The 26,600-nt window shown below is 44.7% G+C and overlaps 2 protein-coding genes across 3 annotated transcripts; one reads left to right on the top strand and one right to left on the bottom strand.

Annotated features, from left to right (window-relative positions):
* Positions 1-1,378: 1,378 nt before the first annotated feature.
* Positions 1,379-14,333, bottom strand: LOC135370864 (N-alpha-acetyltransferase 25, NatB auxiliary subunit-like). Its single transcript, XM_064604747.1, has 28 exons — positions 14,236-14,333; positions 12,993-13,078; positions 12,788-12,926; positions 11,328-11,521; positions 10,445-10,547; positions 10,310-10,390; positions 10,140-10,251; positions 9,456-9,545; positions 9,248-9,396; positions 9,063-9,169; positions 8,595-8,660; positions 8,332-8,470; positions 7,680-7,769; positions 7,491-7,601; positions 7,348-7,417; positions 7,145-7,244; positions 7,026-7,073; positions 6,850-6,953; positions 5,708-5,760; positions 5,546-5,618; positions 5,435-5,477; positions 4,648-4,863; positions 4,472-4,589; positions 4,359-4,409; positions 3,840-3,925; positions 3,664-3,774; positions 2,243-2,380; positions 1,379-2,180 (listed from the first exon to the last, which is right to left on the bottom strand). The coding sequence occupies exons 1-28, from the start codon at positions 14,321-14,323 to the stop codon at positions 2,058-2,060; spliced, it is 2,889 nt and encodes a 962-aa protein (XP_064460817.1). The 5' UTR covers positions 14,324-14,333; the 3' UTR covers positions 1,379-2,057.
* Positions 2,269-24,231, top strand: LOC135370870 (transcription factor egl-46-like). 2 transcript variants are annotated; one of them, XM_064604757.1, is made up of 2 exons: positions 2,269-2,483; positions 21,221-24,231. In XM_064604757.1, the coding sequence occupies exons 1-2, from the start codon at positions 2,425-2,427 to the stop codon at positions 21,744-21,746; spliced, it is 585 nt and encodes a 194-aa protein (XP_064460827.1). In that variant the 5' UTR covers positions 2,269-2,424; the 3' UTR covers positions 21,747-24,231. The 2 variants fall into 2 exon arrangements, with proteins under 2 accessions (XP_064460827.1, XP_064460826.1); XM_064604756.1 differs by lacking the exon at positions 2,269-2,483 and adding an exon at positions 18,368-18,667.
* Positions 24,232-26,600: the final 2,369 nt, after the last annotated feature.

Genomic DNA, 26,600 nt, shown 5'->3' with positions numbered 1-26,600 from the left:
TTCGGCGATGGATATTTCACGGCACGAGCTCGTTTCAGGGTATTTGAAAGATACTTTCAACGACTTGATGCGCTCCTGAGGCGCGCCGTTTTGGTTTCGGCTCATTTCAATAGCGAAATTCGGCGGTGGGTATTTCACGGCACGCACTCCTTTCAGGATCTTTGAAAGATAGAGTGGCTTTCAACGAGGGGATGCGCTCCTGGGGCGCACCGTTTTAGTTTCGGCTTATTTGCAGAGAAATTCGGTGATGGGTATTTCACGGCACGAGCTCGTTTCAGGATCTTTGAAAGATAGAGTGGCTTTCAACGAGGTGATGCGCTCCTGGGTCGCATCGTTTTGGTTTCAGCTTATTTGCATCGAGAAATTCGGTGATGAATATTTCACGGCACGAGCTCGTTTCAGGATCTTTGAAAGGTAGAGTGGCTTTCAACGAGGTGATGCGCTCCTGGGGCGCACCGTTTTGGTTTCGGCTTATTTGCATAGCGAAATTCGGCGATGGACATTTCACGGCACAAGCTTGTTTCAGAATAGAAAAGAGAAGAAGAGAAGAAGAAACTAACCTAACTTTGGTGCATTCCACACATCATGCGGAGGGACGAGAAAAGGCAATTGCCTTTGTGCACGAACCCGTGGTGAATCGCGGGCGAAGTGATGAATTTAACACTTGCTATAGAATACCAACACGTTGAAAATCAAACTCCAGGTCATCCACTGAGGATGAAATTAATGCAAATAATGATGACTAAATGCCATGGCCTAGGACAGAGGTCCCAAACCCGCAGCTCGTGGGGGGGGGGCTTCGAACCCCCTCGACTACCACTGGGTTGACCCACGCAAATCGTAGAAGGGGAAAGAATAATAACATGGGGAGGCGATCCAGTTAATCCAGAATTAATCATCCTCATCACTCGTGGTGCTAGTTGCATACTGACTGCAAATACAGTGAGGACGCTGACGACTTTGAAAAGTCTGACGAGCTTTGCCGCTCAGCATTACCGCTCGGCACGGTGAAGGTGCACCTTAACAACACAGTGTGCAAATAGGAAATAATTTCAGTGCTCCTGTACATTGTTGTAATTGTTTGTGAAGGATTGCGTATTTTTAGTACCCAGTTCGCAAAGGAGCTCATTTATTTCTCTCCGTGTGTTACGCAGGGGCTTTCAGTAACGAAGTCTGCACACACTGTCTGGCTCTGCAATAACTACACGCCGCCCGTTTTTTTTGTGTGTATTTTTATCCTGTGGTATATTAGGGTATTTTGTGGTAACTACCATCACTTCTTTTCTGTGTGGCCCTCCATGATGTGGTCTAAGATCAATGCGGCCTGCAAGTCGATTTGAGTTTGAGGAGGTGAAAAAACTCCACAAAGTGTAGAAAATGTTTGTAAACAAATTATGTCATTTTATTCTTGCCCTGCCTCACTTAATAGGACAGCGTAGCAAATTGGTGCTGAGGACAGCCTGCAGCCACAAGGATTTTCTGCTCAACATTATATTGTAAAAGATTCTTCTAGCCTTCGCTATACTTACAACATCCCGTAGTTTCAACACAAAATAACTGTGTGTAATCAATCAACATAATAAGAAATTCTATGTCGTCATAAAAAGAATCAAGGAGGGAGACCGTCCGGGAAGCCTACCTAGAGCAGCGTAAGAGATGCCCAATTTCCGCATTTGATACGACACTCATAATGTACATGTGCTATTTGTCTTCTTGCCTTGCTTATCACATTTTGCTAGGCAGTGTCTCTGCCAAACAAGAAGAAGAAAATAAAAAATTAATGAGGACCACACATGTAGTATGCCGTTGCACATTAGCTGTTCATCGAGGCTGTGTTCTTCAGTCACTTGCACCACCTATGAGACACACACACACACACACTAGAGAGGCACTTGATCGAGCGCAGAGGTTCACAAGGAAAATACACAACAGGTCATGTTCTGCCACCACAGCTGTCACTGGACGCTCAACTAGTGGAGAACAGCGTTCCTCGTAGCCAGAACATCAGCCCTGTCCTGCTTCTGCAGGATCCGATTGAAGATATGAGAGGCGTATCACTAGAGGTGTATGTTTTTCAGCAGTCGGGCTTTCGAATCGAGTACAGCTGACAACTCCTGCAGCGTGTCCTTGTAACTCTGCTCTACCTTCTGATGCACCAATTCTGTACCTTGTACGACTTCCTGCAAGAGGTCGAAGTTTTTAGCCAGTGTACCTCGCAGTATACCCATTTAATGCAGCTCACATCCTCCTGTTCCTGCAGGTGAAGCCTGGACAGCACGGTTGAGGTAATGGCCACTTCTGTCTCTTTCATGACAGTCTTCACTTCTGCTGTGGCATTTTCCACAATGGCCAGCACATCTCCGTACTGTTCTAAGCAAGCCTGCAAAAGGATGCCCACAGTGCAGTGTAATCCAAGTTAAAAAAATGTGCTGCAGATATCGCAGAACTTTCGAAACACCTAGAAGCCAAGATGGCGAAAACTGGTAGGTACGGCAGCCCTAACATGCTATGAGCGGTATCTTCTTACATGTTGCAGCAGTAGGTTTATGCAGTACAATAGCAATCGAAGCTATGATAGCAGAAAAGACAAATGCACATTACACCCAGATTAAGAAAGGCCTCGGATTGCATACCAGGACGCAGAGTGGTGTTCGTACGTTGAAAGGCTGTGATTGTATCGACCATGGTGGCTGACTTGGTCGTTGGGAACAGGAATCGGTACCTCACAAATCCTATGCTCTCCCTAATTTCTCTCTCTCTCAGCTTTTCTTCTAGCTTCACCCCTTACCATTTCTATGGTAGATACAGAATCTAATATGGCACTGCACCGGCCCCAGCCCAAGAGATTTCTGAGCTACCCGGCCCAATGTAGTGGGCTGCAAAAGTTCTCCATGGCTAGCTGACACTAGGGCACGGAGTAAGAAGACTAGGAGGTGAAACTGCCCATAGAAGCAAGCGCCGACGCGCGACGAGGGAGTGTCACGTTGGGGGAGAGAAAAAAAGGCAGTTGCTGACTTAATGCGACAGATGATGCGGCGGCGCTGTCTTCCGTTTTGCGCTTTTGCATGGACAGCTATTGGGAAAGCAGTGTTTCTCGCGAGTCGTACGGCAGCCTCTTCGGATGAAGACGAACTGATGAACATCAACAATGTTTGTCTTGGCAATAAGGGTCACGCTTGTCAACTACATAGCGCTTCTTGTTCAGCGAAATCAACATACTCTCGGTTCTGTTGAGCAGACGACGGGAGCGTGATGACCGCGAAAGCGTTTCATCATCATCTTCTTTTCTGGCGTTTAATTTGCGTGTTTTAATCATGCCGCCGGACAAGCGACAATATCACGTGACTGCATGCTTCGCAAATTTTACGTCTTCGTGCAACAGATAGCACTGTGGGCTGGGGCGCGGAGCGCATGTTCCTCGCACATTGTGTGGTCGCGGGAGAGAGCGAAGTTTAATCTCCTAGTCTTCTCGCTCCGTGGACTAGGGTAACACATGTTCGAGCCCGACATAGGTCCAGTAATGCACGAGATCACGCAGAGCCTGGGCCCATAAAGTCCAGCCCAGGCCTGGCCACTAGAAGGTGTCAAAAGGAGGCATTAATCCCGGCCCTAGGGACGGGCTTTCGCGCAGTGCCCTAGAAACTAATGTTTAGAAGCACTCACGTCCTGAGCTGCAGACTCCCTTTTCCTCTTTGCTTTCTTGTTCACAGAGTGCTTGAGAGGCTTCAACCAGGTATGTACACAGTTGAGGAAAACTGCGCCCCAACTCAGCACCTAAACCATGAGACAGAGAAGCTCGACAAATGTACTAGGGCCAGAAAAAGCACGAGCTCCCTCACCTCAGTTATATTACTTAACTCCTCAAGAAATTGCTGCATGTGCAAAAGGCTGCATGTGCTTTTGCTCTTCAGGCGAGGAACCAGACCTTCATAAAAACAACAAGCATCTCACAAATGAAGGTATTTTTGTTACCCTAATACCCCTTGTGATCTCCACAGATGACAATATTGCGACTCGTGTTATGATCCATTGACAAAATGGCAGCAGTACAACTGGGGAGCTGAAACAGTGGCAGCTGAATTGCTTCACGCCCTCAACATTCCGTAGCGTATTGCGAGCTCGGTCAGTGCATGACAGCTAATCTATTGGGGACCTTATATTCAGCAAACCTCGGGTTGCCCAAGGTCGGAGGTGAACTGTACATTCTGAAGGGGGAGCCTCTAAGTCTAACATCTCAAACACGTAGCAAATACAGCATGTGTGTGCACTAACGGTGACAGGGAAATATGGCCCTTTCCACAACATCCACCCACTGAGGTACAATCATGCCCAACTACACACCGTAACAGTGTTCTTACCTTCCACTGCTAGGACAAGCTGTTCTTTTCCCATGTCTGACTTTGAGTCATCTGCGCAAAGACAGGAATTGTGCACAAGCTCTGTAGCTACGCTAACAACCGTGTAGACCTACCAAAAGCAATTGCTTTGTAAATGGTCGCACTCCACTGCAGTAAGACTACGAGGGTATCTAGGCAATGCCCTGCAGCAAACAGCTCCAGACGGCTGGGAGCTGGGCACTGGATGGGGAACTGTCGGAAGAGGAATCACGTGATTTCAAGACATACGTCATGTATGACATGCACTTACACTTGTACCGGGGGTCTTGTGGGTGTCCACACCTCTTGCAATCTTGCATAATGACGCAGTTAACTCCAGCATTTGGTTCACACCGGAAGCCCGGTCGTCCCCGTTGGACTGCCCGTCCCCGTAACAATTACGAAAAGCCAAGGGCACGGGAGGGGCAAGAGCATAGCATGCCGCCACTGCCCGCAGCAATAAGTTACGCACTTGTAGCCATGTCACCTGTAAATAATAATACTTCCTTGCAAGTACCGTAGTACTACACTATACCATATCCGTAGTAGCGTAGAGCCATAGTACAACACAAAACTAGAGGTCTGTGAAGAGTTGAGTGTAGAATTTACTTTGCAACTTTTAACTTAATGTACACATATTAAGTATATAAATCACATAATTAACTATGTAGACAATTGAATGAACTAAATGAACTAAAATTATATTGTACTAATTTAAATATACCGTATTTGCTGGCATTTTGGATGCCCTCGCGTATTGAACACACCCCCGACTTGAGCTCCCAAATGCTGGTACTTTTCTTGCCCACATATTAAATACACCCAAGCTTACTAGCGCAGACAGATCGTCTCGCGCAGTCAACGAGAACGAACGCCTGGCATCAGAGTGATTTTGGGGTAAAAATGTGCATTTTGTACGCGAGTAAAGACAGTATTAATCCCACCAAACCATAGTGCCAAAACGTTACGCGAAATTCCTTTTAAGCGTCGGCCACATAATCTATTGGAAAGATGTACGTTTTATGTAAAGAAGAAAAAAAGAAGAAATCAAAGCTCACCTCATCCTTGCGGGTTTTGGCAAGCGCATCTTCCATCATCTCCCTGCAAGAAGCACGACATACATATGCAACACTCTCTCTTGTATACATAGCACAAATGATAATTAGTACCTGTGACTAGCGCTCCATTCTCTGAACACACGTACATCCCTGTTGTCTGTCAGGTCCTGCCAGGCAGTTTCATCTAAACATAAGATGCTCTTTAACTCACAAAGCTGGCGGGAGACATGAACAACTTGCAGACATCATTGTGATATCACTACAGCACCTTACCTCTTACAGGGTCAATTTCCATGCTGCTAATTACATGATGCGTACCATCCGGACTGAAAGTGAGAAAAACAGAACATACGGTACAGCCCTCGAGTAAGTGACTCCACATCAAACTGAGCTGCTGTCCAGCACCATAATATGCCAAGGGCCCCGTGTTTTCGGGTTTTACATTTTTTGGAAATCAAAGGGTAAAAATCAGGTTTTATTTCAGGAGCCGTAAAATGGGGTAAAATCGGGTGATATCGGGTGGAGAAAAGACGCACTTCTCAAAGTTTAGATGACCATGAAACGCGGAAAAGTTGTGCTGAGTGTCCAATGCTTAGCGATCTCCAGTGGCCATATTGGTGGCTGAAGTGGCACTTTGCCAAGTTAGTTTTCAGTTTTTTTCCACGTTTTACCCTAAAACACAGGGCCCTATATAAGCCTACCGAAGCTGCATAAACAATATTTCGAGGCTTGCACAGAAAGTTCTTCTTCAGCACTGGGGTAAGACAGACACACAAAATGGTGGGATCCTTGCAAAAAGTTTATGCAAGGGGGCCCAGATTTGAAAATGGTACTGGTTATAAAGCTTTGTGCCTTTATACCCGGCACCCACATTTCTGCATTTTATAAATGAAAATAAATAAATAATAATAATTAAAGACCGTCCCTAGCTTTCTGCGGTGGAAAATATACTTTTCAGCAAAGTGGGATTTACAAATACGCAGAATTCTGTGGGCAAAGAAAAACAAGCAAAAAATAAGTGCAGCATTCTTCCAAGATCATATATCGACTAACCCCACGCGCTTTTCCAGCCTTTTGTAACATTCCAGTGTGCAAAGAAAACTAGACAACTCTCAATCTCTCTCTGGGCGTTGCTGTTGTTGAATTTCCTTTCATCGTCCCACATTCAGCCTCGCATTGCAGTCACAACATATCGGGTTTAACCCGTGAAAATGTCGCAGATCGATTGAGATCCTTACATAATCTTGTATCTGATAATACGCGAAAAATTGACAATTCTGAAAGGAACAGCAGGTTCTGCGAGACATTTGTGTGAAATTTCACTGAAAGCTAGGGGGGGTTCTAGGGACCTAGGGTGTCACAAGTCCAGTGGCATACTGTTCTATCGAGACAGGTCTCCATAGTGAAATACCCACCTTTTAGATTCTGTAATAACTTCCAATATCATCTTTTCAGCAGTCAGCAGAGCAAACTGCAGGGAGTTGTTGAGGCGCTCACGAAACTTGAGGATTTCTTGAATCTGCAGTTAGTTGATATTGGTGCAAAGGTTCAGAACAGTCTAAATCAATACGCTGTTGGCGTTCAGTCTTACCTTCGTAAAAGAGCCATACTTGTAACAAGATATCAAGTAGTCTGTTGTCTGGAAAGGTACACGAATAAGCCACTCAGTTACATGTAGCATAACCGCAGAGCACGACGTGCGTTACATACATCCTTTGAGTTTCCCGTGTATAGCTTGAGGGCATTGCTCATGTAAGCACTAGCTGCTTGCCAGTGACCCGACCGCAGGAGACTAGGACAGACAAGATATCTGCACAGAACGGAGGAAGATACGGGTATTACGCTGTTACGGAAATAGTGCAGCTTAACCCAAGTATAATACTAAGGTAATGCTATAAGACAGCAGTACTTACCCTAAGGTATCATGCTGAATGTGTTTGAGATCTAAGCTGTCACCCATTTTAGAGCACGGACCCACAGCTCCTGTTGTGAGCACAAGCATGTAATTTGCCTCTGGCAGTGTAACTTCCCAGAAACTGCAATGTACGGTATTTACCCATGGCCGAGTACACCTTCAACAAGAGCAGCTTTATTTGAAAACTGTAAGGGCTTTGCTGGAGGGCCTGCTCTAGGTGTGCGAGGAGGCGAAGTGCCCACCTGCATTCACCTGGAACCAAAACGTCACAGAGTGATGATGATGATGAATTGAGGAGGAATTCAAATAATTCGAAAGAATTGAGCAAACCTGTGCTTTTCCACAATTCTATGAGGACCTCGGCTGATAAGATCACGTAATTGTCAGCAGGCTGGAAATCTGTTGGCAACAAGTTCTCCCCTGGATAGATGTCATTTTTATTTTAAAAGGCTAATAGTATTACGGTACAAGTAACTGTGACGTAGCGGGTAGAGCATGGCACAGGCCGCATTCTTAGGCCCAGGCCTGGTTTAGTAATACTGGACATAGTAACAGAGTAGTGATTGTAATACGGTGAACTCTTTCGTGGGAATAACTGTTATCTTTATCGAAACCAACATATCCCGTGACACATAGGGTGATGGCCGTACCACACGTAGGGCGGTTATACGAAATCTTTGAGAGCAAGCATGATCCACTGAGGTTACTTTGGAATATCGAATCAGTAAGTAGGGTACCCAATTTAAGCTGCAAAACATACCTTTTACAAGTAGGGTTCATTTTTTAGGTCTTATGATTTTTGCGATTCGGCAAGTGAATATCGGGTGATATTTTCACATTATTTCATTGAAATTTGTGGGGATATCAGGGGTTTTCACCCATGTTTCATGTGTCATCTGAGATTTTTGGGTGAACCCAAAGTCACCATGTGGTTGAAGTAGCCAAGAAGCCATTGAAGGTTACAGCAAAATATGGAACAAACCAAAGCGCAGCCCATTTCGGTAGCTCGACAACAAGTCTTGGGCTAGCTGCCACTGTTCGTCTGAAGACAAGGAGGCCGTCTGGTTCCCAACATAATGTTTGAGTTGGCAGAGGCAGAGGTGACGTTGCATGCTGTTTACCTGTGCACAAAACACAAACCTTTTTGAAGTACGTGATGAACAACAGCAGTGTCAAGCTATCCTTGCTACTAAAGCAACATATTTTTTGCTGCGCTTTTACGTGGTGAAATTACTTTTCACTTACATCGGGAGGTTGTTGCCAGTCGCTGGGGTGAGCTGTCTTTAATGAGTCTTCCATTCTGCTAAGGAGCTGGAAAGTAATACAACTCTATACTCATTTCGTAATTCAAAATGACTACAGAATTAAGTACTCGCTTCAGTGTTTGAAAAGTACCAATATTTACAAGACCCACCTTTCAATTTAACTTTTTTATTAAATATATTTATTAGATGAATTAGACATTAGACATATAATGTTATTAGATTAGATTATTATTTATTAATTATTAACGTTATTAAACTATTATTTATTATTAGATTATTTATTAGCTGAACTAGACATATAATGTAATTGACTTAACTATAGTTATTAACTAACTAAATTGTGTCAACCACACAAACTATTCGAAAGGCATAAATTCTATGTCAAAAATTGGACAACACTGAAGGCTTATTGAAAATGCTTTCAACACCATATTTCCTGAAGACACACCTGGATAATGTCTTGACTCGAGAACGGGTTAGTCGTGAGCAGATGGGACAGATCTAGAGCACATGAAGGCTTGTGGGCAACTTTTTCAAAAAACTCTACTACCAGATCTGTGGCAAGAAAACGAAAATAAACAATTTAGAGGATCTGAGCTATATCACCACACAATGACACCACGGATGCCTCACCTAATGCTTTCGGGGCTTGGTCGTTTTGAAGAGCAGCTTGTACTCTGGCCAGGTACGGTCCCCTGGTCACATGACCGCTCTCCGTGGCTAACGAGTCCAAGAAATGCAGCGCCATTTCTAGTGTGTGGTCTGGACACGGATCCAGCACCCTGGTTACGAAGAGGGACACCCTAACCATTCGCTCCAATGAGACAGATCGATTTCTCACTTGTCATTCATGCTCTCGGGCGTCCAAGCCGCACTCTTCAGCTCTTGAACACTTTGAAGGTACTCTTCCAGGAAGCACCACTGGTCTGGGCTAAATATGTTGGAACGAGATTACAGTAAGCCTTACAATTATATTATAAGAGATTCCAGCATTTACTTGCGCAATTTGCACTTTTCTTCCCAAAGTGCAGCGCAACACAGGAGGAAAAATGATGAAAGAAGGAAGTCACTCAAAAGGTTAGCCAGCTGTAGGACACGAAGCCACGTCTTCTGGATTACCGGTCCAGGGCTCTTACCAATTCGGCTAAGCTAATGCGCCTCTCCAGTGACTTCGAAGGGTGCATCATTTGAAGGGACAAACACATACACTCACTCACACACTCCACTTTCACTCTTACATGTTTTCTCACTCGCGCACACATTCACACAACGGGGCGACGCAAGCGGCATCTGTGACGGCAACCTTTTTGATGACTTCCTTCTTTCATCATTAATTTCTTAGGCGCTTGAGGCTTTGTACGTATTTGTCCTTTCTATGTGTTCCAGTCACAGAACATCAATTCCCATCATGTTCAACACAGGAGGGTGCATTACATGTGCAATACAGGATAGCAACACTTCAAGGCACATTGATCTGCCATTTCATTTCACGAAGGTGTGGAATAGGGTGAAGTGCAAGACTTACTTCCTCAGGAGTTGCGCTTTGCATAACAAATTCACTTCGGGCCAGCGTCCCAGACGCTTGAGGAGGGCTACCTTGCGTTGAGGAAGGAAGTCTTGATACGAGGCGAGGCTCTCTTGAAAAGTTCCACGTAATTTTTAGTGCGCTACGACATCAAAAATGCTAACACTCACCTCCTAAAGGTCCATCTAGTGCATTGAGGGCCTCCTGAAACTTGCCTTGCATCTCCAGAATCATAATATACAGCTGGACCTCTGCAAGGCCATAGAAACACTGTAATATCACAAGTTAAGGCAATAGATACCTACCAGCTTCAGCTTCCATGCGCTCCTCTTTGATGAGCTTGTCCACCATTCTCTCGGCAAGCAAGAGCAAGGTACCTCGCTCCACTTCCCCTGCTTCTACGCTTGCCTGCGGATGAGGCAAAGCTGGTCATTAGTTGGAAGCTCCGATGGCAACTCCGCATAAAAAGCATTAAGCTTCATTAAAGGCGCACTAAAGCGCAACAATTTATCCATTTTAGCTTATTTGTTTATTGATTGGTTTTATTTTTTACGCACATTGTATACACCAGGGTTGCAGAGTTCCCACTTCAGGGTTGGAATGATTCCGGAATCATTCCAGATTTATCAGAGCCCGGAATGGAATTAGGCTTCTTTTTTTTTTTCGCAGGCGGAATGGAATTGGAATGGACTGGTCTGGGTTCCACACGGTCAAGGGCGAAATAACCTTGTCGGTTTGCTTTTTCCGTGATTGGTAATGTCAATCTCCTTATAGCACTGCTGAGCTACCCAGCACGGTTACCGGTCCCCTTTCTTTTATTGATGGAGTTAAAGGAATGGAATGGGGTTGCCAAGCCATTCCAGGAGTGGGAATTGGCCATACCTTTTCATTCGGAGGAATTGAAAGGAATGGAATTATCACAAATCTCCCCATTCCGCAACCCTGGTACTATACACAAATACGTAGGGTGGAGCAGACAGAGGGAAACACGCCCTGTTAAAGTCTCATCCCTAATGTGCATATAAGGGTTACGGCAATTATAACCATTGATATTAAAAAAGAAACCTACAAAGTATTTAGTAGGCATCCATTTCGCTTGCTGTTACTCACGCCCATTATGATACTGTTCCTTGGCTCTGCACTGATAGTGCAGATAGACTGAATTTGACATACAAAAACTGCACATACCTCCATTACTATGCTCATCACAGCCCAAAAGTAGTAAGGATTGTTATGCTTCAGCTTATGCAAAGCCATTGCTGTCTTTCGCTGTTTCTTGTAGTCTCCAACACGGACATATGCCATGAACAAGTGCGAAAGAAGCTCCTCGTTCTGCGTCTCCTTCTGCGTGGCACGTTCGTAAACCTCGACGACCAGTTCAGCTGGAATCAAGGTCGCAATTAGCCGCATGCGGATGCTGTTTGGCAGGGTTGTTAAGTATCTGAGTACCTGTATCCAGATACTTTCTGCGTATCGTAATGAAAATTTATATATTTGAATATAATTCATATATAGAGAATTCATATGAAACCAACAGAACAAACAGAATTCATATATAATGCATATTTTATATACATTTTTATATGCATATTTATAGCTGTCATTCGGTTGCTTACTTTTTGTTGTTTTTTTCAGTAGTTTGGGGGATACTTTGTTTAGAAGGAAGATATGTGACTGAACAGATATTTTTTATTTATTTATTTATTAGTGCCCACCAATGGAAATAATCCTTATGAGTATCGTATTTTAAATGAGAGAAAAAATAAAAAAATAAACGTAATGAGTAAAAACAGATAACACTCGAGTCAAGGAAACGATGCTAAGCATCGGATAAGTAGCTAAGTATATCTCGTTTCATTATATGCAGACCTTGAAAAATATCAACATCAGTGTCACGAGCAAAATAATTGGACTCGCGCTGCACACGACTCAACGAACAATGTCGATGGTGGACAAAAGGGTAGAATAATATTGCATCACATGTGGGCCCATACGACACATGTAAATAAATGTCACTCAAAAGATCCAGACTACTGATTTTCCCATGAATAAGCTTGTGAAGATAACAGAAATCACGAAACGTCGTCCTCAGTGATAATGAACACATATTAATCCTGCGGGGGATACTATCGAACCCATCACGTATATCAAGCATTCCTAAAGTATCTATCATACAGTATGCCTATGAATTTATTTTCCACTCTCTCAATTTTTTCAATTTGGGTCGTATTCAATGAATAACTGGATATTCAATGAACAACTGAAGCGAATTCTAGTCTACTGCGAACGAGCACAGTCCACAGTGAAATAACACAGACGGGGTCACGGAATTCCTTTGTAAGGTATCCCTTGTATAGGATCTTTAAAAAAATTACGATTCATTTTCAACTAAGAAATACACTACTCAACGTATTAGGAACCGAGACAATGTGCTTCGTGACTTATTTACCTATTGGAGATGATGAAGGAAAGCAACTTTAAAAGTATTGAGTACTTTTTTGGGGGGTACCTTACAACTGTATCAGTGTATTTTTCCCATAGGATATCTGCAACTGTAACTTTGATGCTTTTCAACCCATTTATCTATAACTGTAACCCAGATACTTCATAAAAGTAACTTGAACAGCCGTGCCGTTTGAATTACGTACGCTTCTCGAGATCTCTGTAGCAGATCGTCATAGCCTGGAGAGTATGGTCGTCTGTTGGAGCCTCAGCCAAGAGGCCTTGCAGCACGACGAGTCCTTCGTCGTTGCGTGCCATTCGGATGAGTGCCAAAGCTTTAAGTGCCTGTAGGGCCAACGTTTGTTAAAAAAGAGAAAAAAATGCTGCATGTTTGAAGGGCATTATAGTCACCTTGGCACAGGCAAAATCCTTTTGCTTCTTAAGGAGTTTGTCAGCTTCTTGCAGTGCCTTCTTGTAGTTGCCATTGTCCAAGTAATCTGCATTGAGATACGAGGGTCAGAATTTTCAGAGTGACTGCTGGGTTGCACTGCTTTATCCATAATCACAAACACAGGGGTGGGGTGTCGAGGATCTTGCCAGGGTTTTCATCTCGAAGGGGTTAGTATCGTGTAGGGGGAGTGAGTGCGACCCATATCTGCTGGCGTCTTGGGCAGGTATCTCAAAAGGGGGTGGGGGGGGGGTGCAAGAACTTAGAGTGGGAAGAACTTAGCGGGGGTGGGGGTGACTATTACAGTCATGATGTAACAGCTTGATGTGTCATTGCCGACATGTGCTTGTCATAGGGGGTGTACAGGAAAGAAAGAAACGCAGGATGTCGCCAAACATTTGAGTGGGGTGGGTCTGGATATATCACTGGTGGGATGTCATATCACCTACTGTCTGTTAGCAACATTAGCTATCTTCCTGCGAGCCCAGAGTGCTGTAATTTCCATTTCACCGCACCCCGAGAAGACGAAGGTTTCTAAAAGCTCAGCGATTTTCTTTTATGCTTGCCTACGCATGCAGGTGAGCACTATAAGGCGATCTTATGCAACCCTCGACACCACTCTCTCTTATATCCATGACGGCTCCACTAAGTCACCTCAACTCTTTATGTCTGGTACGTCCTATTGAAGTATGAAGAAATTCCACACACGTCTGATCATACTCCACGCGGGTCTCTATTGTGGTTTTGGGCAGGGTAAATAGTAGTAAGAGCACGAAGACTATGACATGAAGTTGCATTCTCGCAAAGTATTTTTCATCGACAAAGTGTTCATGCCCTTTAGCTGCATGAGACTCTGAATAACGAAAAATACGCGCAGAAATATTACTGGAAAAGTTTCCAGCCCTTAACATCATAATCTCACAGACTCCCAAGAAGTCCGAAACTAATATCAATTTTCGTGACAAATAGAATACAAAGTTCGTAATCGAGTACAGCCGTGTCCGTCTATTTTTTTAAATATTTTCCTTCCAGACAAATTTGAAACAATCATAAAGGCAATCGCAGAAAGACACATGAAATCCAGCACCAAGCAACAATCCGGCACACACTGGAAAAGTTGCCGGCAGAGGAAGAACTGATTTTTGTCGCGGCAACTAATATTAGATAAGCAGGTTCAGCGAATCACAGACAAATCGTCTTCCATACCGTAAACCGGGCGTAGTCGTCGCTCATTGACACTGGATTCCGCATGAGAACGTGTTCCTACCATAGCTGTTCCTGCCATGCGCGCCATATTTGTACAATGTTGCCGACCGTAATTATGCAAACAGCGTCGGAAGCCAAGATATGGTGGCGCATGTCGGGATTTTCAAAAAGAACTTTGGGAGCAGCAAACTTGTAAACAGCGAACAGTGACACGAAAAACGTTTCGGGAACGATATCTTGACTTTTAAATTCGCATCAGTATTGCACTGGAGACATTGAATTACTAGTAATGAACTAATAGTAATGAACTACTAATGAACTAATGAACTTTAGCACTATCGAAGTTGCGTTTATGCGAGGTCAAAATATGTAGGTTGCAAAGTCACACAGGTTTCTGCAAAAAAAAAAAAAAAAAGATTGCTACATCACCCAGAGGCGGATCTAGGGATCTGCTTGGTGCAAGCTGTCCTGGACTGGACCTCCGCCCAGTAGTTTATCCAGAATTGCAGACATGGGGGGGGGGGGGGGGGGGGGGGCTCCAGTGGTCTTGCGAAAATTCGGGGTTGTACTGGGCCTTCATCGTCGTCCGTGGGCCTCCACAAAACTGCTAGCCACAATCGGCCACGCTCGGGTTGTAGCAACGTCACGACTACCGCAGTGGGGACCGTGCGCACTGGGCCGACTTCACTGGGAACTGTGCCGACAGTTGTCTTAAAGCGTCTGAGGGAAAACCTAGGGGAAAACGGCTAGACAGCAGTGCCGGCTCCCGTTTTCCAATCCGGTCACCTCCCAGTCTCGGCGTGGAATGCCATAATCGGTGTGAACTCGCATCGTTCGGCTAAACTTTGATACGGAAATGAGGTGAAAGGAACACAACAAAAGGATTTAGGCTCAAAGTGCTCGTTTCAGGATTTTTGAGAAATAGGGTGGATTCAGATAATTGTCGCCTCCAATTCTACCGTCTCGCATTTTCGCGAAGACGTCTAATTAAAAAGTTAATTAACGAATTTCATGTAGTTAGTCGTCCAGTAGCTACATGCTTTTTCCCATAGGAAGTCCGCCTGGCCAACACCACCTAAATACAGAAAGCCTGCTTACTCGTCGGCGTGACGTAACAACTAAGAGTCAGACTTTGCAAGATATCGTGTTCTCAACGGCCGTAGCCAATCAGGAACGTGCTTTCAGCGGTCGTAACCATGAAGACGAGCCACCGTCGGCTTCGCGGACAGCAACTGTCGTCTGCGAGTAAATGTCCCCGTACTAAATGGGAAAACAGAATAACGCGTGACATGTTCCCATATTCTTCTCAAGACTGATTAAAGCGTGTTGCACTTTTATTCTACAGGTTCAAGTCTGCGAAGTTATCTGCAATCATTTGCGAATTTCGCAGAACGGCGAATCGCGGTAGCAGACGAATTCCGACTTTATATGTCGACGTGGCGAAGGAGGGACAGGAGGCAATAAGAAGGCCTTCTGTATCTAGGTGGCGTTGGCCTGGCACGCATGTAAAAGTGGCGTCAGTGCCACTCGCACAGCGATTTAAAAAAAAAAGTGTATATATATGTAACGAATATTAAAAAAGACACACACACACTCTGTATAGTTAGCGTGTATTTAGACGAGTGACATTCCGATGCACAGAACGTCATGGCTTCTGCTATGTGATAAGCTTTCATTCAGCCACAAGATATTTCGTAGCAGACGACAAGACCGGTGGTGATGTCGTCTGCTATATGTGAAGCACGCCATACCCGATGTTCCAGTGTCATGCAAATACTGGGGAACTTTCGCCACGTGATCAGTTTTTTGCTTTTTCTTGCACGACAATATTCCGTTTAGACATCACTCGTGTGAATACACTGCTGTACGAACATGCTCTTCAAGTCGATCTACAGGGTGCGTGCAGATAAACTCCAGTGGCTCTTAGGCACGTGTGCAAATGCCACTGGAGTTCATCTGCACACAGCCTGTATACATTCGACACAGATAAACAACTGCATTTAGGATAGTTTCGAGCGCTGTTTAGCTGTTACACAAGTTACTGTTCTGGAAGTTGCTAGGACTGTAATCGACAATTTTTGTCTGGGATACGTGGCTCTTCGCAGAGCGAAAACCGGAGAAGAAGCTAAGAAGACGAGGGTGACGTCACGGGAGAGAGGTCGCCCGTCCATATAATATAATTCACGCATGAGTAATTGGCTCCAAATTTTACGCAGCAAATTTTAAGCGGCTTACAGAACTGCCCGACAGCTGCCTAGGAATCACCATATCGATCCATTTCATCATCTGTTTCTTTACCAAAGCCATACTCCTTTTGATGTTTCAGGTTTTGATGAGACATTCGGATTTCGAAATGTACAGACGAACGGAGCGAAGCACGAACGCTTTCCACGTCATTCATTGCCCGCGCGTTTGGGCGAGCGCGTTTCCGGCTGTAAAGCGTGCTTCTCCTAAAGTCCAGATGCAGTTCGTCAAGCCAACTTCAAAACGCAAAGCGCTCATCAGCGTGATCTGAAGTCTTGTCTATTCGGTCGTCCATGGCTTTGCGCAACCTGTTGCGTCTTTGTTTTATATTCATCGTGCCTCCACCATAACTAACAGGGATCCAAAATAATTATTGATATGTCACTTAATAAAGTGCAAGAAGCTGAAATACCGAATTCAAACAACTCAGATAAAAGAATTGTTTAAGTTGAATTACGTTACGTTACTTTACAATTACGTGAATTTAGGGTTGGGAAAACACTTTTGTTTTGTATTGCATTACCATTACTCATTACAGGTTTATTAAGTAATGCACTACACAATTCATTACTTTTTTTCTGCGTAGTAATGCATTCTTGATGCCACTCCTTTCATTGAATAATGATATTACTTTGACATTACATTTTCCCAGAAGTTTCTAACACAGTCTTCTAGTGGTGTCTGAAGCACGTGCTATAAACAGATGTGATTAGCTTTTTATTTCGTTACGGGATCACCCCTGTATTCTGCAATATCGCTACGTATGCATGATTTTTTCGAGATAGGAGACCAATATGCATAATTAAAATGAACAACCATAGACAAGATTAATTATATTTGCAACGTAGAATGAGTTGACGTTCAAAGACTCCACTTGATCTCTGCCTTCTTTCTTGGTGACCTGGCCGGCGATAGAGGTGCCTTGGAAAAACCAGCTGGGTTATTTCCCTTGCTTGTATCGGTCACAATTCGTAACCGCTCGCTTTTGACAAAGCCTCAATGTTCAACCCATGAGTAATGAGTACTGTCATTACGCATTAAATCCCAGCCAAAACGTAATGACATTACATTGCACATTACTCCACCACAAAATGTAATGCACGAGCTCCCCATCTTTGCATCAATTACAATTATTGCCGTCAGTCGACAAGCATTCTAGTAATTGGTGGATCGGATGGGAATGGGATGTTGAGAAGGTGGCTTCTGTAGTTCCCGATAAATAAATTCCTTGGGATGATTCAAAAACTACGCTATATGGGTACAACGGAAAAATGTCAGGACACGCAGGCTCAAGAAGTAGGGGTCTCATCCACGAGCTTGCCTGCCTATATATTCCACTTTATCCGACGATTTTAATAAGGTCTTTGCTAACCTCAAGTGACAAACATGCCGGCATTTGCTTCACCGTATTGCTAACAGCCTTTTTTTCTTCAAATATTTGATCGCTGATTTGTTTCGCATTGCTTAAGCTGCTGATCATATAAATACGGTCAACCCTCGATCTACGAATTCCGTCGCTTTATTAACCGACGCTCCTTTCTTGGAACGAGACAACAGTTCCCCTTCCTCGTCACAACTTCTGAACGACTTTTCCCGGAGTGTAAACTTATTCATAACTCGAGCGTTGATTGTATTAATAAAACGGATAACGGTCATACAACTCATGTTTTCAATCCGCCGTCAACACAGAAGGAATTTAACCCGCAACTTAATTAAAATCCAACCCAGAAGCGAGCGTAATGTGCGACGATGTGCATTCCGGGCGGGTTCCGAACACTACCGGTCCCACGCGTCTCCCTGTTCGCGAGCCCATATTGTTCCTCCCCGCTTTCTAACGGTTGTTACCCAGCCGTTGCGCAGGTGGTCGCCAACGCTTCAATGCTCCCGCTATCGCCGCCGTACACAAAGGAGGGGACGAACGGTTGATCTGCCACGCGCCGCCGTAAGCGCACGCATACTTTTGCTGCCGTCCCACGACCGAGGTGGGACCAGCGTCCTTTGTGATTCGGTGAGCGGCGGACGAAGGACCACGACGAGCAGTGTGCGCTCTGCAGCCTAGCAGGACGCGCGGCGTCATGCCGCGCGGGTTCCTCGTGCACCGTTACGGGCGCTTAGATTCCGACGACGACGTCTCAGATGGTTCCTCAGATGAGCCGTTGGAACTCACTCACACGTCGCAGCAAAGCAAGTAAGGAAGACGTTTGTGGCGAAGTTAATCGGGAAATGGTGTTATATATGGGTAATATACGTTGTTAATATGGGGGATTATATGCGTTTTCTGTGTAGTGTAGGGTTTAACGTGCTAAAGGTTGCGCAACGTTTTCTAAGAGTTGTCGTTGTTATTTGCTCGGACCGTGGATCTTGTGGGTCGCTCGAAATCTTGGACCTTATTTCTGTTTTAACTCGTTATAGTTTGATCCGCGTTGTGTGAAGAAGGTAAAACTTTCGCGTGTCCAAATTATAATTACTAAAACACGACTTTAAAAAAAATGAAGACATCCGTTAGTCTCTGAAATAATAAAAAGAAGAGATGCAAATTATCGCTATAAAGCTATAAACATATCTTAAAGACAATACGTAAATATATAAGAAGATACATAAAGAAAGTTAAGGTTAAGAGTGATCGGGCTATATATAATATGGTTTCGTGGAGAGAAAAACGGAGAATCGTTCAGGCTTCATTTTATCATCTGTTTTATCCCGGGGATTTCCTCGACGGGTTCTGAGCATACATCATCTCGAACTGCATCCAGATTCCAGATATGTCAAGAGCTTCTGGTATATAGTTCCTCTTACTCAGAACGTACGAAGTGGTTTTACAAACTTCGTGCAGTCGTGTTGAAGAATACAGTGGAATCTACGTGCACGTGTCGAATTGAGCAATCGCTTATTTGGACGAGACTTTTCAGTCTAAACCAGCTCCAGTATGACAATTTCCTCGAAACTGTATATATCTATTCCTCTAATTATGCACCGTGGCGATCGTTGCACAAAAATGGCAAGATTTGTATTTGTGACTGGAGCTCGAAAAAGCTTGTATTTTAAATGCACGTCCTTGATCTGAATAGGTCTGCTTACTGCAGTGCACGAAAACGAAATTGACTTAGAGGAACAATTGTCACATAAGTCGCGCAGTAGCGATTCACGTTTAACACATTAAACATTTTGTTTTCCGAGCGCATTTTAAGTTGCAGACGACTGACGATGCAGACGACAGTCGCTGCATCTGCAATTGCTTTCTCCACAATTCTTGCATGTCGATTATGAACGGAATGGTTATCGCAGCTTGCACACAAACAATTGCTTCGGACAAGAAATGCCCTTTGTGGAGGCGTCAGTGAAACTATAGCGAAAAAGAAAACGCCAACGTCTGCTAAAAGCAGACGCCGAGCAGCTAAAGCGAGCATCTGCATATCTCTTTACTACCATAAAACAGATAGCTTTTGTGTGTGCGTGTACTAGACTTTCGCAAATGTGTTTTCTCATTTGTAATGTTGGTTCCAGACCATCAACAACTCGTACAGTTCTTACACGAATAAAGCGAATGAAACTGAATGTTGTTAGCAGTAAAGCCAATATTTCTTCGTAATATACGTACATCGTATTTACTTTGTAGATTGCATTTAAAAAAAGTGTTTCGAACAGGGTAGACTTCGAGCGTTCCTCTCTTTCTTTTTTTTGTCAAAAAATAACGAAAAAATTCACTCCATGCAAGCTTACATTGTTGGTTGCTTCGCAATGCAGTCCAACTGACACCTTGACCCTTGCACCAACATTTTCAAAATTTCGGCAAAAATCGCCAATTAGTAATTAATGATCCAATCTTATCTAATCGAGTACGACGAAAAAATATTGGCGACAATATTGGGCTCGCGACTGCTATTGGAACAGTCTGAATGGGGTTTAAAGCTGCGGCTATCATGGGCCACCACTATTGCAACTTGACAGAATGGCTTCTCTGTAGCAGATGAAAACACCAATTAACTTAGAGACTGTAGTGACTATACGAGTAAGGAAGATGCAAGGTCTTCTGCGAAATTATCTAAACGGAACTTATGGGTATACGTAGTCGGAAAGCGGTTCGTTGTAGGGGGATCTGGCTGGCATGCTCCTCTGAACATTGGATAATTCATCGATACGAAGCATTAGCAGGTTAACATCAGCAGTTAGCAGTTCGATCGAAGCAAAAGCCTTACCAGGCCGGAAGCTGTCGATAGTTCGAACAGATACCCTTCTTCATACGGGCACTATGCGGTTTCCGACATAAGGACTCTCCTTCAGCGGGTATGTCGTGGCCAGTGGCGGATACAGGGGGAGGGGGGGGGGGTACGATCGCCCCCCCAAACGTCAGTTCTGTGTCAGCTCTCTGTAACTCCGAGCAGAATAGACCTCTATCCGAGAAACGTCATCATGACGTTGGTAGACAAACTGAAACGGAAACAAATCGGAAGGGGAGGGCTGGGTTCCACCAATGGGCACTTGTTCGCTACCTCCTATTGAAAGAAAAGTAGGACCGAAGGTCGCGTCCCTTTCAGGGACCATCGTAATCCCCATAAGACCGTGCATTTCGGACGCGACCTTGTTCGCCCCCTAGCTTCGAGCGTAGTTCAACTCTACCAAATTGGTGGCGCTGTCGAACACTACGACGTCATTTGTTTACAACCAGGGAGAGGTCTATTGGCAGGAAGTTCGTGGGGACAAACGACGTTCCCATAAAGCATAAAACAATCTTCTCTTGCAGCCCCGACCTAGACAGCGTGGACCTAAACGGCCGTGACCCACGCGTGGGAAGGCTAGTCTTCGAGGCGGACAAGACCTCTCCCGTGTCTGGCACTTTCATTCGGGACAGCGACGAGGATGACGACGACGTCGAAGAGGAAGAACAGGACCTGTGCGGCGACATTCCACCGTCGCTCAACACGGTTTCCGTGACGGACGAAGCGCGGGCCGAGTTGGCAAAAATCGAGAACCGCCTGGGAGCGTACGTGTGCCAGCTCTGCAAGCGACACTACGGGGATGCCTTCGGTCTGGCTCAGCACCGCTGCTCGCGTATCGCCCACGTGGAGTACCGTTGTTCAGAGTGTGGCAAACTCTTCAACTGCCCCGCCAACCTGGCGTCGCACCGTCGCTGGCACAGACCCAGACACGACCCTCCGGGTCCTTACCAATGTCCAGTGTGCCACAAGCGATTCCGCAGGAGGGCCTACTTGCGGAAACACGCGCCCGTGCACCCGGAGCTGGTGTCCCTGTTCGAGACGCCGGCGTAGTGGTTCCCGTCCTGCTGTATGCTGACAATCTTTCACGTCACTTCACAAGCGTTCCTCTAGTCACTCCTAGTCACATTTAAGAAGCACACGAAATAAGTCCAACACGCAATCTTGTTCGTTGACTCACATATCGACTAGTCGTTTTTTTTTTGCATTATTCATACTGTTCTTGTTCACGGAAACATATACATATACATAAATATGTTCTTATACTGAACTCATGGCAGAGGTTACAGCCGTCCATGTTGTGTAATCTGAGGACACGGGCTCACTACCAGGTGAGTCCGGGGTTCGATATATTCATTATGCGGGGCTCATGTTTGCCTGGAGACGTATATTTTCGTAAAAGGATACCCCATTGCACTCCCGTACTCCCTCTGTGCAAAATCAGCAGTTTGAGCAGCGCTTGAGGACTGCGGTTCCTTCGCTGGAGGTGTCCTTAGAGGGAGAGGGTATTCACGTGCAAGAAAACCATATTTCCTCTCTCTCTCTCTCGTGGGGCAACTCTATAGAGCTTCAATCACACGCGTACAGCGGCCACAACCACCACAAGAACCCTGCGATGTGCCCTGAAAACAAGCGCGGCTCAAGCTGTCTGTGTTCAACAGCGGGGAACACGGCCGGTATAGCACCTGCGGGAATAGTACATTCGGAAATTGTTCGTATTCCGCAATACGAGCCTAGTTGATATTTCAATCAACCGAGAAGTTAATCGGCATAAAAATCGTAATGAAGCCGTTCATTCGACGACAACTTTATCGCGATACTGACACTTTTTTTCCTTCATGACATCCGCAAATTTCGAAATTTTTAAATGTTTCAAATAAAAATTTTGAGTTTTTTTTATTGCGTCCTGTGGGACACCAGTTGTTTTTACGCAAAGCAGAAGCGTATATAGCGCGGTTGGGTCCACAAGAGCAGAAAATTCTTACGGGCGCCGAGGAAATATAGGAGCTTTGGAAGTGTTCAGAGGTGGGCCAGGAGGAACTTTTGCAACCAAGAGAGATGCACAACGTCTGCTAGTTTTCATAATGACCTATCCTCTTTTTTTTTTTTTTTTCTCATCATTGATTTTTGGAGCCACCGAAGTGATGTTCAGATCCCAATGACATCAAGGATGACCGGCGCTTTGGTCAATGTGCGCTGAAGTTGAAAGCATTGGACCTCCGTTGCCAGAGGAGACGACACTGTCTAGTGTATATCTATAGAGCCCTTTTAACTATCACTGTTTCAACTACATGTTGCGAAATACGTTTCTCAAAACTGAAATTAATCGAAACATATACCAGAGATCTACAATGAGCCAAGAAAGACTGAGTATATCATATAGAAAGTCGCTGTTAATTGAGAGAAGTTTGAATGTATATTTCAACGCTGTTATTGAAAAGTTCCACAAATTAAAATCGAGCGATTTTCAATAAATTGATGTATGCTAACGTAAGATGTACTTCACTTTAATTACAGTATTTCCTTGAAAATAGGATGCATAAGTGCTGGCGGATTAAAGGGAACGGTACTGGGCTGGTTTGGTGGGGGACTAGCACAGTGGTTTATCCAGGGCCCCCGGCAGCCCCCAAAATGTTTTGCAACCCCCCCCCCCCCCGTAATATTTTTCCTGTGTACTACTGTTGCAATGTAACAGCACCCTCTTTTTTCTTCTTCTTTTTTTGCAACATATCCCCGAGCTTGCGGTTCTGAATAAAGTTAGCGACTGCTAAAGCGAGAGGTGGCATTTAATCGATTTTGAGTGAGATTACAAAATGATGGGGCACGTCACGGGACCCCCCCTGTCCCCCACTCCTTCCTGCTGTCCTTAAAAAGAAGAAACGACACAGGATTCGCCTTGTGTCTTGTCTCGCCTTGTGCCTTCCGCGCCTCCCATGCTGTTTCAGAAATCATGTTTAAAAAAATGTTAGTAAAAACAAACAAACAAAAAGGGAACGCTACGGAAAAATACGCAATCAACGACCTTTATGTGTGGTGTGCTTTTGCCACGTACAACGAATAACTTTATCGAATTTTAATTGAAAGACATTTACTTTCTTGAACCGAACTCCGAAATTTGCCATGCATACGTAACGACTTCCTGGCAGAAACAGAAAGCCCGTGTCAGAATGGCGTCGATTGCATATTATTCAGTATAGTGTGCTTGTTTAGTTAATTTTTTTTTACATGGTGACTGAAACACCCCGTATGTTCCTTACCTCTTGCCCCACGCGCTAACATGCCCATGTTACGCCACTGTTGCAAAGTCCAGATTATTTTGAGTGTATGCACGCGTCTCAAATTGAAATGAACACCGCGTTTTTCGCAATGTCCCGTTATTTCATTTTGGCATACCTCTCATGACTTTTATAACGTAAATTTTGTTTTTTGTCCGAGAGCTGACTATTGTATGCGTAGTGACATTGCTGGTCCTTCATGAAATGTAGCTGTTACATTTCAGTCTTGCAAAGAGAGTAAATCCATAGTATTTTCTCTTTGAGTGTGTCTGCTTGCGTGTGGCTACCTTCTTATTGCTGTCAATGCGTATTCTTCCTATGGTTCCTTTCATAAATTTCGGTCGTCAGCCTTGTTTTTATTTCTCGTTTTGTGTTGCTTGTGTGAAGGGAAAAAATGCGAACATTACACAAATACCAAATGAACCAGATACAGCGCCGAAACCGTACAAACCCATGTACATGGTTCACCTTCATCCGCGGAGCGCATCGACAACAGATAAGATTTCTCCCACTGCCTAACGTCCCTCCCCCAAAAGAAAAAAAAAAAAAAAAAAAGAACAAAAAAGCACGACAAGCGAGCAGATAGACAGGTGGCACACCGCCTCTGACTACATTACAACTCCCTTCAGAGGTGAACATCCTATTGAAATCCCTGTTCAAATGTATGCCATGGTTCGGCCGAACAGTCGTGGCACTAAACACGTTGTATAACTCACACTCGAAAATTTTGAAATGTTGACAATGTTCCATTTAGAGCCGTGCACCACGTCATCCAATCCATCGACTTTTTCCAAAAGTTTGAGTTTCGGAGTCTCGATTCCAGTCACGACTGCAGGCGTGGCATCCTTTTTCGGAACTCAATATTGAATGACGCTGTCCGATCCCCTTGTTCTAGTCGATCTTTCGCTCGGAGAACAGCTCACTGTATGCGAGTCGATACCTTTTAAGGATGGACGCGTAAGCAAGCAGATTTAAAGCAAAATATCCATTGTCTTCAGCAAATGCGTGCGAAAGTACCCTCCTGAAAAGCAGGTGAAGAGAGACTATTTCTATAGCTGTAAATATCATTGTACGAAGCCTTCCTTCTGAGCGTGACACTTCCCGATCAATACCTCGACTTGCGTGATCTCTCACGACAGCACACACAAGTCGTGCAAGAGGACGGTGAATTAATAACAAGAAAGAAAACGAGAACATTCTCTGTGACTCTGTGTCCGATTTGCTCGACGGTGGACAGATTTGCTCGGAAACGTAGACCGGCTGAATGAAAAGAGTGAGAATATACACTTTGAACAGGCGTATTCTGTAATGCATAATGTAAAACCCCGAGACTAGGGAACACGAAAGGACAGACACAAACACGAAGACTTCGTGTTTGTGTCTGTCCTTTCGTGTTCCTCGGGGTTTTACATTATGCATCATCTTCACCAGCTCGCTTGCTTCCCAGACATTTTTGCATTGTCGTATTCTGTAAGTTCGACGGTACCGAAAGTGTCAGTGCCGGAACCGTGCGTCTTTAAACTAGCAGACGACACTTCTGTTTCCTCTAGCAAGCAGAAGACGTACGCTATAGCAGAAGGCACTCCTCTGTCTTCTGCTGCACTAAATGCTATTTCAAATATTCATCACCAACTCGCCCAGATCTCCATGGTTGAGGACGTTAAGTGTGTGTTGACCACAAAAATGAAACGAGCGATGTAACTCTCCCCTCCAAAATATGAGCATGTATGCAGCACGCAGGTTTTGAGCGCGCCTCAACATCTGCCCGATGTCCAAGCTGAGCTATTGGCATCGTGTATCGAGTGGCGTCTCCGTAGGAGATGTAGCCCTCCGTGGCGTCGATAGCGTCGTTTTGGCTAATGATGCTTGCCGTGCCTTATCTGTATCGACCGCGGTGACGTCAACAGACACACCTGTGTCCTTAATCCGGTCACCACTAACGACCCTTTATTGACCGCAGGAACCATTAGGGGCTTCATCCAGGAACTCTCAGCGGGCACATAAATGTCTACTGTGTGCCTCGCTCGTCCACTGCCTTCTGCTTTCTGTGTGTCTTCAAGGTCTATATTGCTGAAACAGCAACTCGTGTTGCAGAAATAAACGAGAACTCTATAATGGGCTTTTACTCTTCATAGAATGCCTGTCGTTCTTTCGCAGGAGCTAATTGTACTCGTTGCAGAAGACGCCACAGCAAAATAAATAAATAATAAAACAAAATAACAAAAATTCACCTCATTGCTCTTTAAAAAAATACTACAAAACGACATACCAATGGAACATTGAAGTGGAAGAAAAAGCAACAGGTATATACGTACAGCGTTCTTGATCTAGATGCTGAGCAGTGGATGCATAGGCATGGTGGTGGTGGTGGTGCTTCCGAAAAAGCTCGCCGTTGCCGGCCTCACAGAGGTGGACAACGTCACGACTAACGCTCTGGAGGAATGTGCGTCCTGGGCCGACTTCTAAGCGAACTGTGCCGACATATAAGTCTGAAAGTGTCTTAGGAAAACCCGCAGGAAAAAACCCCAGACAGCACAGCCGGCACCGGGATTCGAACCCGGGTACCTCCCAGTCTCGACGTGACATGGCTGGTGGGTGGGCAAAACTCGTTTCGTGCGACAATTTTATATGG

The sequence above is a fragment of the Ornithodoros turicata genome, chromosome 10 (assembly GCF_037126465.1).
Source record: "Ornithodoros turicata isolate Travis chromosome 10, ASM3712646v1, whole genome shotgun sequence".
Lineage (NCBI taxonomy): Eukaryota > Metazoa > Arthropoda > Arachnida > Ixodida > Argasidae > Ornithodoros > Ornithodoros turicata.
Note: the sequence above shows the minus strand (reverse complement) of the source record. Positions and strands in the feature narration are given on the sequence as shown.

Excerpts from the sequence above, each read along its gene's own strand:
- LOC135370864 (XM_064604747.1), bottom strand. The coding sequence starts at position 14,323 with ATGGCGCGCATGGCAGGAACAGCTATGGTAGGAACACGTTCTCATGCG. Across the intron at positions 3,775-3,839 it reads AGTTAAGTAATATAACTGAG|GTGCTGAGTTGGGGCGCAGT; the intron begins GTGAGGGAGCTC and ends CTCATGGTTTAG. Across the intron at positions 2,381-3,663 it reads GGGAGTCTGCAGCTCAGGAC|GCTTGCTTAGAACAGTACGG; the intron begins GTGAGTGCTTCT and ends ATCCTTTTGCAG.
- LOC135370870 (XM_064604756.1), top strand. The coding sequence starts at position 18,555 with ATGCCGCGCGGGTTCCTCGTGCACCGTTACGGGCGCTTAGATTCCGAC. Across the intron at positions 18,668-21,220 it reads CACACGTCGCAGCAAAGCAA|CCCCGACCTAGACAGCGTGG; the intron begins GTAAGGAAGACG and ends CTTCTCTTGCAG.